At 41.7% G+C, this 14,080-nt stretch overlaps 2 protein-coding genes across 2 annotated transcripts in view; both read right to left on the bottom strand.

Moving 5' to 3' along the window:
* Positions 1-5,834, bottom strand: part of LOC311000285 (ATP-dependent 6-phosphofructokinase, platelet type-like) — a 40,717-nt gene extending 34,883 nt beyond the window's left edge. Inside the window, exons 1-2 of the mRNA XM_083990961.1 lie at positions 5,653-5,834; positions 216-289 (exon numbers count right to left, since the gene is read on the bottom strand). Coding sequence (XP_083847087.1) covers positions 216-289; positions 5,653-5,764 — 186 coding nt within the window. The 5' untranslated portion in view covers positions 5,765-5,834. The remainder of the gene's footprint in view (positions 1-215; positions 290-5,652) is intronic.
* A 4,696-nt stretch (positions 5,835-10,530) lies between these two features.
* LOC311000101 (tripartite motif-containing protein 16-like) lies at positions 10,531-12,198 on the bottom strand (the record flags this gene model as incomplete). The annotated part of the gene is made up of 1 exon (XM_083990736.1): positions 10,531-12,198. Exon 1 carries the CDS (start codon positions 12,193-12,195, stop codon positions 10,531-10,533), a length of 1,665 nt encoding a protein of 554 aa, XP_083846862.1. The 5' UTR covers positions 12,196-12,198.
* Between the last annotated feature and the right edge of the window lie 1,882 nt (positions 12,199-14,080).

Here is a 14,080-nt window from a genome sequence, read left to right as displayed (position 1 = left end):
TATTTCAAGGATTTTTTTTTCTGTTGTTTTGAATTAGATATCTGACTTGTATTTGAGTCTTGAATCCTGCTGACTGCACTCAAAGACAATCAGAGGTCGAGCCAAAAAAAGCGAAAACTCCTCATATCTAATTTAGCTCCCTGTCAAGTGTGACAGAGGCTGCAGACTCCCCCCCGAGGCCTCGTCTGGAGCCTGAGTCATGAGTCACGTCTCACCTCGTGGATGAAGTAGACCTTCGCTCCCACGTAGATGCCCATTCGGACGACTGCCCTGACGGCTGCGTTCATGCCTGGAAAAGGACAGAGAGGAGTCAGTGGGAGTCACAGTCCCATGTCCAACATGATATCCTAACAGCCAATGGATGGAACCAGATGAACTAAGCATGCAACACACTGGAGGAGCACAAAGTAGAGGACAGAGAAATGACCCATGAACAATTATTTCTTCAGGTGTCTTAAACTGAGTTTCAGAAACTGAAAAGTCAATTTTCAAAACCTGCAATTTGGGATTTTTTTGCTGCACATAAAAAAAAACATCAGAATATGTCAGAAAACTATTATTTCTGTTCAAAATACAAAAAAAAAAATTGTTGTTGAAGTTGAAATACCCAGTCATAGCCACTGTTTTTATATCAGATATTTCCGTCTCTGGTTTGTCACTGAGCTGGGAAAACTGCTACCTGATGCAAGAATTAAACCATTTTCCCAATGTCAAAGGAAAAAATAAGTGCTGCCACTCAGCCTTGGTACATTAGCATTTAATAAGAAATGAAAAAAAAAAAACGGGCCAAGGGAGAAAACAGGAAACATTAGAGTATAAACAGAGATGCTGAAGCCAGACGGCTCAGCAGACAACAGGAGGGGTAAAGAGGTCGACAGAGAGAGAGAGAGAGAGGCAGGGAGACGAGGCAGAGCAAGAGTCGCCCTGGGGAGCCTGTGCCAAAACACGAAACCGTCTGACGGAGCACTTAGTGAAATCAGAAACTGGGAGGGCGAGGGTAAATCATCATCAATACATCGATTGGACGGGTTTATATAAGCAGGCTGAGGCTGGGACCGTCACTGTCATCTTAAATAAACACTGGACCCAGAACTGGCTGAGTGTGTGGCTCATATTTTCCACCAGTGCTCATGCAGATGGAGAGCTGTGATATATTCTAATGTTTTTTCCCAAATGACCGACTGATTAAGACGTAAAGAACCACATAAAGCGCCTGTGGTGACGTTATCAAACACCTTGTTCTGCAAAAAGGCCGACACATATGTTACCATGAGTCTGCTCTCTGTGTGAGGATGAGTGTGGTGAAGCGCTGAGCAGCAGGAATGAGCTGCTCCTCAGCCAACGTGACTGTCCCTCGGCCAAATTTCCTCCCACATTCACTCGCTGGCAAAATGTGTCCGGGATGTGTCTACTACTCAGATGACAGTATCATGCTACAGGCTCTGTTCTGTATATCTAAAGGTGAAAACATTAAACAGGGTTGTTTTGTCCAACAAACAGATCAAAACCACAGATATAAGAGAAGCAGAAACTGGGGGTGCGTTCCGATCGACCTGAAGTTCCCTGCGCAGTGGACTGCACAGGGTGTTCCGCCATGTTCAGTGTGGTTCCAAACCGCAGGGAGCAGTTTGAAGGGAACTGTGAACTGTGCAGGGAGGGAGTGAACAACGGTTCCTCACTTCGCCCAGTTCACCGGATGTTGACAACCGATATTACCCATCAGCCATTGCGGTCCGTTTACGTGCGTAAACCGTCTTTGCGTGCGTTACGTAAATTGGCAGGGCTATGGGCTAATGGTTACCTGTCTAACTTTAATAGCTCAGTGGCTCAATAAACGGTCCATGAAAAAATATTTTTTCCGGCGAATATCTTAGTTACAACATGATTGAGCTAACAAGAGTAGTTTCATGTCGTGTCCGACAACGGGAGGGTTTTAACAGCTGACGTCCTGTTAGCTTAGCTGCCGCCGTTAGCTTAGCTACCGCCGTTAGCTTAGCGACAGCCGTTAGCTTTCCTGTCAGCTGAGCCACTGATGCTTTCTACACACCCTGATGCCCCCAAACTGAATAAATACCACGCATTGTAACACAAAGCTGCTTTGCTTGTGCACACAGAAATAGTAATGTTTCTTCAATCATTTCAGATCTGTCTAAACGGTGATAGTGGCGTGAAACATTTTGAAACTTAAAAACTTTATTTTTAAACTCGACCGGAAACAGCTGTGACGTTGCAGGGTGTTCCGATTGGTGTAATATCGGTTAAATGAAGTTTCCTACGGCAGATTCCCTGTGCAGGGAGCAGGGAGTAGGGGGCTCTGTCCAAGTAAACTGTGGATCGGAACGCAGCTTGGTTCTAACTTTTTTCTCTGCTGCAGGTGATCTGATGATGGTGTTGGCTGATGGTGAGTTTTTAAGAGCCGAAGCTAATGTGGCGTTCACAAGACTTATAAACAGCCATCAATGCTAATGCTAACAGAGCAGCAGCAAAATGTTTTTTTTTTTAAACAACCCTTTAACCCTGACCCTGCCCTTGACAGAGGAAGTTACAGTATGTAAGCAGAGATGTTTGGTTTCAGGCTGTGTGCTAATGCTAACGAGAGCTGATGGGACGAGCTGACGTTGCTTAGAGACCAGAACGGCGCTAATTGGTCGAAGGGGATCTGCAGAGGAAATACTAAATGAGTTTGAATCGAACAATGTGTCTAGTGAGGTAAAGAAAAAACGTGCACAACAATTACAGATGAGGGGAGGTCACGGGATGACATCTCTGTGTGTGTGTGTATTTGTATAGCTATACTTGTGAGGACCGGTTTGAGTTTTACACCATCAGAGTGAGGACATTTTGCAAAGTGAGGACATTTTGACTGGTTCTCACTTTCTCAGACTATTATGATTAGGTTTAAGTTAGGTTAAGAGTAATGGTTAAGGTTAGGCATTTGTTTTGGATGGTTAAGGTTAGGGTAAGGGGCTAGGGAATACATTATGTCAATGAGTGCCCTCACAGTGTGTGTGTGTGTGTGCTGTTCCAGCTGAGCCCGTGGAATGACTTGCACTCAGCACAACATGCGAGGCTGTGAGTGTTTCCCCCCGGCCGGCTGTGATGACTAAACATCTCATGTGTGTGTGTGTGTGTGTGTGTGTGTGTGTGTGTGTGTGTGTGTGTGTGTGTGTGTGTGTGTGTGTGTGTGTGAGAGAGAGTCTGTGTGCATGTGTCCTGCCCAGAGTGCTGGAAATATCTGCCTTAGTAGCCTAAGCATTTCTCTTCATACAGCAAGGTTAAGATTGGTGCTTTTAGAAAAACCCTGCTGTGTTAGTAAAAAGAAAAAAGAATAAATCTACAATCACATGTGGTACAGTCTGACCTCTGACCTTTGTGTGAGGAAGGCCAATTGTATTCACGGTTAGGTTGGACATAGAGCATCTTTATTAATTAATATTGATGATCCTTACACACACAGCTCTAGCTCTGGGTGGGGTATGGAGTGTATTATATCTTACTTAATTATGAAATATTCTAAAACCAGAAGAAGCACGGAAAAGGTCACACTCTTCATTGTTATATGTAAAAGCCAATAGTCTGAGCATAATGAGCAAAGCCAGACTCTACTGTGATAATATTTTTTCTTTAGAGGCGTCTCTGTGGCTCTGAGCTCTTCACACCAGCAGCTGTTTTTTTTTATGAATGAGTAGAAATCAGGACACTATTAATGAGTGTGAGTCTTTCCAGCTGCACCACACAAGGCGTACACTCTCAGATGCTGTCAGAGGAAAACGTGAGCTCTGCTACACACCGTTACTATACAAAGGTTGGCTCGGCTGTCGTGCTGCAGTGAGATACACACACACAGAGACAACATGTTACTGCACCAGCAACATCCTATAGGCTCCCACTGTTATGTAACAGCCTGTAAGCACACACATAGTGCAGGTTTAACCCACTGCACTATATGCAGGGCTCCAAATAGATGCTGATTACACTGTGTCAATACATGTTAAGGTATCTTATATGTAGCCTATCTAAGGTGATCTTATATGAGAATCAGTGTGACAGCATCAAAGATTTACAGTAGCCTACATCTCTTTTGAGATATTCCATCAATATAAATTATTAATATAACGCCTAATAATTATCACAAACCCTCACTTTTAAATGATAAAAATCATAATTCATCACATTAACGTCTACATCCCGTTTCTACAGCACATCCCTGCATACTCGCTGCTCCTCACGTAGGCCAAACAAACCTCCCTGACAGGATGGATGAAGCGGCTCACACACACGCATACAGCAAACAGAGCCCGCCTTCAAAATAAAAGCTCAGCCAAGGAAAACGAGCACGTGAGACATGTATTGCGAAAGGCTCGATCGGAAATGGGAGCATCGACTCCGTGGATCTTGAAAACGGGTCCTCTCACGACTCATCCTCCGTGATGCAAGACACGTGTTTCTACACATCAAGTGTGATTTTACGAGTGCGTTTTCCTGACAGGAAGTTAGTGTGGTTACTATTAGTGAGTCTGGATTTTAAGACTATTACAGGTCCAAACGATGACAGGAACTTTTGGTGCTACATGCCATAAATGAGAATTAATCCTATAGGCTAGTGAAAACATAAACTCTACATCAGCCGATGACCTTTTGATTGAAACTGTTGCAAAGTCAGATCCTCGTAAGAAAACAATATAAATTGAATATTATGGTAATCATTTATTTTGCCTTGGTAATTGAATCATATCTGTGGATGCGCACAATCCTGCGCCATCTGGGTATCGAGGCAACCGAGCCCGCATAGATACAACGATGGAGGATGGACGGATGATAAGGAAGGACATATCTTAATATCAAATATAAGATGGAGCGATGTCTTCTGAGTTATTCAGTGATCACTATCACTTGTTGATATCGATCCAGCTCAAAATTACCCAGGAGCGCCCGCACCCTGCACTAAACCAGGCCGGGATTATTATCAGTCTGTAGTTTCCTACACATATTATAGGCTATATAATAGACTATTAAGTGTGATCAAGGGGGATAAATACCGCAGCATCGGTGTACAAATATGTGACGTGACGTGTTAATAGGAGCGTCAGTTGTTGCGTAACCGAGGTTCAGATTTAATAAACAGCTTATTAATAATAAGATGAATTCCCAGGGGGCAATGCGAGAGGACGTAAAGAATAAAGAGGGAATAAACTCTACTTTTCTCTCTGTGATGCGGTGAAACTGAACTCCTCTAAACCGCACCTGAAACAGACGACCTGGCTGCACCTGAGGAGGGGGTCCTAACCTGCGACCACGCATCCATTATCGGACTGACTCGATTCTGTCATTTCGCCACAGCTGGTTATATCGGTGAACATCTGGAAAAGAATCAATAGTAGCTACAACAGCTGGGAATATGCGGTACGCGCGCCTTGCAAACAGGAGCATAGAGGTAAAGGATGAGATGTGTGATGAACTAACCGCTCGGCGCCTCATTTGGGAAGCGGTTTTGGTTTAACTTCACTAAAACAACGACTGATGACGAGTTGTTCAGAGCTCAGTTGGCTTTTCTTCTGTCAAATGGCACCAGTTCTGCTGTCACGGTGTGAAATGTCACCCAATCGACCGACGCAACCGAGGTGTCCGATAATGGAACCAGTGGGACTTTACCTTGGGCATCTCCTCCGCTGGTCAGCACAGCGATGGATTTACCAGCGCCGGACAGATTCTCGAAAAATTTCCGGGTGTCCTGTCGCTTCGGAGCCGCCGCTGTCGCTGCCATGTCTGTGCCGGGTCAAGGTCGCCTGCTACTGATATTATAACAACAAGAAGAAAACAAGATGAAGAGATTGAACGAGCTGCCTGGCGGCGGCAAGTAGCTAAGTATCACTGTGGGTATCCGAGTCTGGAGGAGAGATACTGTAGTAGTACTGCAGTGGGCGCCGCCCTCTTCCTTCACATACACACCCCCTCACCAAAGATCCTGCGTGAAGAAAGATGACCCACTCCAAGTTTCTTGTTTCACCAGAGGGCACCTATCCCAAAGTTACCAACAAACATAGAGTGAAAAATGCCCGCAGATTGTAAACACGATCATTCTTTTGGGGAAAATATTCATATTTAAGACCCAAACAAAAACATTTTTGAACTTGGTTTATTTTAGTTCATTTTAGAAGTACAGTGCTTCGCCAATTTCTTTTGGAAAAAATTATCGCAACAAATCAAGATAAGGTGGAATTGCATAACAAAAATTGCGAAAAACTTACATTTGAGTAAATGTAGTATTAAGTAGTTACTGTTAATTAAATTTTTGTAGTTTTACATCCCTTTTTGTTCTAGTTGTTTGTTTTTGTTTTTATTTTGTTTTTTACTTTTCTGTCCTGTTTTGGTCCTGTTATGTCGTGAAAACAAAGGACATAACAAACCTACATTTATGCTATTGCCTGTTTCCATTAAAGAAAAAGTAAAGTAGTAAGTAAGTAAGTAAATAAATAAATAGATAATGACGGCAGTTGATGGCACCCATGGCCAGTGGCGGACTGGGACAGAAAATAGGCCCTGGCATTTTTGACAGAGAGAGGCCACACATTATACACACACACACACATTATACATATATATATATATATATATATATATATATATATATATATATATATATATATATATATATATATATATATATATATATATATACACATATACATATACATAAACACACACACACACACATATATATATATATATATATATATATATATATATATATATATATATATATATATATATATATATATATATATATATATATATTGCTTGAAATAACAGCAATATGAATGGAAAGCATAAGGAACATCCAGATCTGGACGCTTCTTATGCTTTCCATTGATGGTATTTAAAAATCAGCTGACAGAGAGAGAGCAGCCTCGTTTGGTGATAAGAAGAACAGGTTCTTTAGTGTAGGAACATGAGGAGAAAAAACATGCAGGTTTTCTGTAACATTATAACTAAGACTGCGCCACCCCCCCCCCTCCCCCCCCCCCCCCCCTCTCATCTCCCTCCCCAGGCTGAATGAACAGGCGATTGGGGGGGGAAAAACAAATAAAAACAATTGATAGTCGAAGCGATAAAAGCGTTAAAAGCATTGCATGTTAACGCTTTAACGAGTGATCATTATGATGGGGAAAGAAAATGCATTATTCAAACTCAGACGGTGGAGGGATTCGATCCCACACAGGAGCAAGATTTTTAAACACAAGACGAGGTGCTTTACCAGTTGAGCTACACGTTACACTCAGTCTGCACTGTCAACGGCTGAGTGACAAGTGAGCTTGCGCATCTATGTGCCTGCAGGCGTGTTGTTGCCACCTATTGGTCTGGACATGGAACAACAGTAGATGATAAGCAAGAGAAAAAAAAACTGTGACGGCTGCGCAGCGGCCGGCGGCGGCCGTCCTGCCGTACCGGCCGTTCTGGTATTCTCCAGAACGTACAGATGGCCAGTCCGCCCCTGCCCATGGCTAATTCGTTAGCCGGCTAATTGGCTCAGGTATGGTGAGAACAAACGACACGCCAATACCTTGTGTATCAGTGCTAATATTGTTGAATCACCTCAAAAGCAAAAGTGCAGACTTCCCTCAGTTCTGTTAGCAAAGAGGTTATGGTTCTAAAATTAGCAAAGCACCTAATCACATCAGGCTTTAATCAATTTTTTAGCAAGCAAGGGATTTTAATATAAAAATTGTAGGTAGTGTCACGGCCCTAGTAGGCTAATTCGAAACTAAAAGGCCAATATAGAGCACAGCCTATAATTGTTAGCTAACATAGGGCAGTGACAATGCAAATATTGGAGGGTGCCATATTTAATTTCCTCTGTGGTTAGGCCTATAGTTTTTCTTTTTTTTTCTTTTTTTAACTGTTGTTGAACATGTGCTGCACATTTCAACAATTGTAATAGTTTCTCACACTTTAAGATAATGTGACCTCGATGCTAACATTTTGGCATAATCACGTCCCACATTTAAACATTAACCTGTGTAAAATTGTTATTATATTCATGGTAAAATGAGAATGAAAGTTACAGTACAATACTCTAATTGTAAGAACAAAGGATTGCTGATTTAATTCAAAATATCTATTACAAAACAATGACATTCAGGCTTTAGCTCATTGCTTTGTTATACCAAAGTTCATTTTATGGAAAGAAAACAGAGTGAGACGTCTTCACTTTTCCCACCAGTCTTTGGCTCTCACCAGTTTGGCTTGGATGGCAAAAGCCAGAGCCAGGCAGCCAATGGCACTGCATTATTTTAATTGACAGCCAAAACAACCAATGGGCGTCCAGATCACGTACTGGAGAAACACATTGCGACCAATTGCAGCAGAAACGAAGGTCTTTCAATCAGGAAACAATACATTTTGAACAACAATTCATGAGTTTCTTTGTATTATACAAACACTAAGAAGTGAGTGTGGTAACAGCATGGAAAGTTGATATAATGTAGCACAAAGGGATTAGATTATTTCAAGAAATTATGTAATTGTCGAAACAATGAACTGAAATCTCAAATACATATAAAACATTTTTATTGCAGCATCTCCAGTCATAATTCATTTTTTAATCCACATGTGTTAAAAGTTTTAATGTTTATAACCCCTCTAAGAATAATCAGTGTATTATTTTTGACTCTTTGCAGGTTTGACAGAATAAATGACCTCTCGTAAAGTTCATGACCTTGAGCTATTGTTTGCAAGTTGCCAGTTTTATCTCAACAGCTGTATCAGTTCAAGTGCTCTACAGCATCTCGGTTTAGTAACAGTTCCTTTATTTCATAATACATTCAAGACAAAAAGGTTTATTTGGAAGTTAAGTTGGAACAGATCTCTGTTGGCAGACCGTGGCATTGCTGTGTGATTAGATTTGAAGGGCCATTCAGAGGACAACAGGTCCTGGACCAGCAGGCTGACATGGTCTTGTAGCTTAAATGCCCTCCCTTCATGTGCGGTAAATCCTCATGACAAAAGACATTTTCTTTACAGTTCCTCACTTCTCCAAATGTGAGCTCAGGATTTTAAAATAAGGAACTATAATGCCACGTGGGACATGGGTGTAGCGTTAACTGTTGCAATGGTTGGACACTGACTTATAATACACCCAGGAATATGTCACATACATGAGGACAAAGAAATGTGTAGAAAATAGTGGGAAACATGTCAAAGATTTTCCTCAAACAAAGAAACAGAAAAACTGTGACATCTTAAACAGACAAGCAAATTTGTGTTGTACTGTATATGCTATGTAGGACTGTTGGGTTGCGTTAACCACTGACATATAATTTTGTACATGGGATTAACATCCATTTAGAAAATAATCATATTTAAGAGGTTACATAACTGTTATAAATGAACATTTTTATGTTTTACTGATTGATTTCAGTGAAGTTATAAACACTTTCAACACGTAACACTTTTGAAAATGTCACATATATGATCACTGGCTTTATTGTAAGAGGATAATAACAAACCACATGAAATTCATCAATATGCTATGACAATTTCTCGAATACATAAAATAATGGTTTGAATTTCTGTGTTTTCTGAAAGATGAATTTCTAATCACTTACAGCAGCTTGGCATCACTAACCAGGATGAATGACATCAGGCATTTTTAGTATAAAAGTAAGACTAAAATCATCATCTTCACTAAAAACTTTCAGACACAGTGAGTTCAGGAGCTTTAACCTCCACTACCTCCGTGGTCAGCAGGAGGACGGCGCCCTCTTGTGTTGAGCATCAGTTTTCAAATTTCAGATTGTCACTGCTGGAGTATATGAGGAAAAACAGAGTCGCACCCTGTTACACTGATGCTGCGTTCATGGCATATGGGAAAGATGGAAGAAAGGAAAGTTTATTGAAGATGTGAAGCTTCAGTATATGTTCACATATTCAATCAGTAAAGTCTGTTAATTGACTCTTGTTCAGTGATTTCATATAAAGATTCAGTTCATCCATATAATCACTGTTTCATCTGAGCCTGAGAAAATTATCATTCATCTCATTGATTATAATAATGTTATTTACACTTTGATTAAACCTCATATCCCTCTAACAACACATCAATGAAAATGTAACTCTAGATTTCTTAGTTTCCACAGTGAGAACAAACCTAAGTGATAAAGGAAGGTCTGGTAATTTCTCTGTTAAGGCCCAAACAACAACAACACAAACACATCAACACAAATTTCAAAAAACATTTAGAGCTCAGAGAAGTTTCTATTTTCATGAGGAGAAATGTGAGTTTAGGTAAAGAAACATCATCATGAGCAGTGATCTCCTCCACGGCTCCAGCTCCACCTCAACAAACTCAAACATCAACACAACAAGAAATGACAAGAGGTCAAAGTCCCGCCCATAATGTTTGATTGACAAGTGATCTATGTGCAGTGCAGAGACACAACAGCAATGAGCTTTCAACAACAAACATGGAGACTAAAGAAAGTGATGAACTAAAATACAGATTTTAACAACTGCACCTTCAATGATCTTTGTCTATTTGAGTTTACACAACTCTGCTGTGTCTCCATTATAATAAAGATAAACTCCAGCATGTAGAGGCTGAGTGAATGTGGTCTGGACTCTGTGGAGGAGAGTCATGGTTTCAGAGACGCTGTAGAAGGACAGAATACCTGCTCTGTGATCCAGGTACACTCCTACTCTGGAGGACTGAGGATCTGAGACTCGAGTCTTGATCTTGTTGAACCAAAATCTGAATCTGTTGTTGTAACACTCTAACGACCAAGATTTGTCATTGAATCCAACCAAACTTTTTCCCCCTGCTCTGCTGATATTCTTGTATGCGACTGCTACATCACCTCCTCTTCCTCTCCTCTCCACCTCCCAGTAACAACGTCCAGTCAGACTCTCTCTACTCAGGACCTGACACCATATAGTGAATCTGTCTGAGTGACTAGAATAAGACTGATCTTTACCTCGTGTTGCTTTCCTGTTTCCCTCAGATAATAACAATTTGTCGTGTGCTGTGTTTGGATCCAGTGTGATTTCCTGTGAATATCTTAAGAAGTCAGCTCTGGTCCTGGGCTCTGGTGGTGACAGTAAAACATCCACTTGAGTCTCTGTCAGTAAGATGTTTGTCCATGTGTCTCTCAGAAGGTCCTGTAGTTTATCTCTGAGCTCTGACACAGCTGCTGTCACATCCTCAAAGTGTCTGAGAGGACGGATATTGATGCTGGATGAGTGTGTAGATGGACTGAGTGCTGACAGTGAGGGGTAGTTGTGTAGAAACTGGGTGTGATCCTCTGTGTGTGACAGCAGCTTCAGCTCAGCGTCTTTCCTCTTCAGCTCAGTGATCTCCTGCTCCAGCTTCTTCTGAAGCTCTTTGACTCCACTCACTTGAGTTTCCTGCTGGGATCTGATCTGCTGCTTCAGCTCAGAGCTTCTTTTCTCCATGAGACGGATCAGCTGAGTGAAGATCTTCTCACTGTCCTCCACTGCTTTATCAGCAGAGCCATTGATGGTCTCCACCTCCTGTTGAAGCACCTTCACATCTTTCTCTGTGTCCTGGATTCTCTGCTGGATCTTTTGTCGACTCAGCTCCAGCTCTCTCTGCCTCTCAGTCCTTTCTGCTGCAGCTGAGACTGTGTCGTGGCCTTTATGTTCATCCACAGGGCAGAGATAACAGATACACTGCTGATCAGTGCGGCAGAACATCTTCATCACCTCATCATGATGTGAGCAGATGTTCTCCTGGAGCTTCTTGGAGGGCTCCACCAGCTTGTGTTTCCTGAATGTAGGTGATTGAAAATGAGGTCGGAGATCATTCTCACAATAAGAGGCCAAACAAATCAAACAGGACTTGACAGCTTTGAGTTTTGTCCCAGTGCAGACATCACAGGCCACATCTTCAGGTCCAGCATAGCAGTGATCAGCAGGAGCAGCTTGGAGTCCAGTCTTCTTCAGCTCCTCCACTAAAGCTGCTAACATGATGTTTTTCACCAGGACAGGTCTTGGTTTGAACTTCTTCCTACACTGAGGACAGCTGTGGATTTTCCTCCAATTCTCTCCATCCCAGTGGGATTTAATACAGTTGAAGCAGTAGCTGTGTCCACAGGGAATAGTCACCGGATCCTTCAGTAGATCCAGACAGATGGAACAAGAGAAGGTCTCCTGGTCCAGATGAACTCCTTTCTGCGCCATTTCACCTCTCATGGATGACGACTGTCTGAGTTTCAGAAATTATGGTTTAGACTTAGCTCTCCCTTTGTTGGTGCACAGGCTGGTCCCAGCCTCTTGGCATACGATTCATCCAATCATCGGAGACAACGGCCTGAAAAGAAGACCTCCCTACTTTGTTCCGTCTCCTCCATATTTGGAGTTGTTTGGTGATATCTAACCCCCTGCACCTCAAGGCCACCTGCGTTATCTTACTATCCTCCCTAATTTTGTGTCCGGCTGCTGAGGCCTGGCCTGTTCATAAATCTGCTCCAAAAGAATGTCTCTGCTGCTCACCAACAGAAAATCTCTTTTAATGTTCAACGGGTTAACTAAACATGGTATACTGAGCATATCCATTACATGTAAACTTAAGCTCAAACCAAATTTATAAGTCTAGCTTAAATAAACTTGTTTTTCTTCATAACACGGAAGCATAACAGCACTTCATTGAACTTGATTCACAGTAAAAAAAAAAGTATAAAACACTTGATGGTCACCCAGTGTTGGGGGGAGCAAAGAACGCAACTCAAATTGATGTAGGCAAACCGGAGTTACACCATGGCTAACCCATGGGGGCAATTCTTTCAACTACAAAAAACACTCAGAAAACAATCAAATATCTAGAGTACATGACTCGAATCCTTATGAGACACCACTGAACTCATATAGTGTACACTATAAACAGTATTGTGTTTTTGCATGTAGCCACTCACCTCAGATAGCCTAACTCTGAAACGTCCTGGAAAGACATTACTATCCTATCACAGAGCGCCTGCTCTCCCCACCACAGAAACAAACACTTTTTCCTTGTTGTGATGATTTCTTTACAAAAATAAATGGTCGAGCAGTGCAGTGGTAATGTCTGACCGTTTGTTTTGTTAAGAAATTACCACAACCATAGATATTTGATTGTTTTCTGAGTGTTTGTTGTGGTTGAAAGAATTGCCCATATAGGTTAGCGTTGTCGCTATCTAGAGTGCTGTCTGGCCATGGTGTAACTCCAGTTTGCCTGCATCAATTTAAGTCACATTTTTTTGCTCCCCCCAATACGGGTGACCATCAGGGAAACGATTTAGGGGTTAAAAATGAGCAGAATTCTCCTTTAAGTGCTCAGCTTTAATCAGTTATCATCAGTGCAGGTATAATTCTTCAGTGCTAATTAGTAGTCATATGCTCAGAGTTATTCAGTAGATATAAATGTTCAGTGAAAAAATGGAAAAACACCCCGACAGGAGTCAGGAGGTGGGTTTTGTGTTTAACAACAACCAGTAAAAAGTCCTTCAGCCAGTTTGTAACAGCTTATCGGGTACAGTGGTGTACATTATATATGTGCATAAGTGAACTAAAGCAACAGGTGTGGCAACTATTAAGTTAAATTCAAAGTCAATTCCCAAAAACTTTATTGTACATCACCTAGTGATTGAAAACCTTCTTCCGTTTAGGGCTCAAAAACATAAAACCAAATCATATTTGAATCCATGATGCATAAAATCACATTAAACAGCAGTAATGAAATCACGTGTAGCTTGTCCTAAAAACAGGATCTATAGGAGCCACAACTGTTTATTTGACTGTCTCTTGGGTTTTGCCAGGTCTCTACGGGCAGCAGTATAGCGCTGTCTTTGTAAGCACGGGGAGGTAATCAGGTGATGCATGGGGTGGAGGATCCTCTGTTTTCAACAGTAATTTCCATGTGGGTATAAATAAAGTATCTCTATCTATGTTGATGTCCAGCGCCCCTCAGCACAACTCTTTGGATTTTAAAATGTTTAGTACTTTAGCTCTTCTGAAAGCAGAAGGTCATGGAGTTCACATACAGTACCGCCTGGAAAGGAGGAAGGGTGATAAAACACAACCTATGGCGGAA

Source organism: Trachurus trachurus, assembly GCF_905171665.1.
Source record: "Trachurus trachurus genome assembly, chromosome: 17".
Classification (NCBI taxonomy): domain Eukaryota; kingdom Metazoa; phylum Chordata; class Actinopteri; order Carangiformes; family Carangidae; genus Trachurus; species Trachurus trachurus.
Note: the sequence above shows the minus strand (reverse complement) of the source record. Positions and strands in the feature narration are given on the sequence as shown.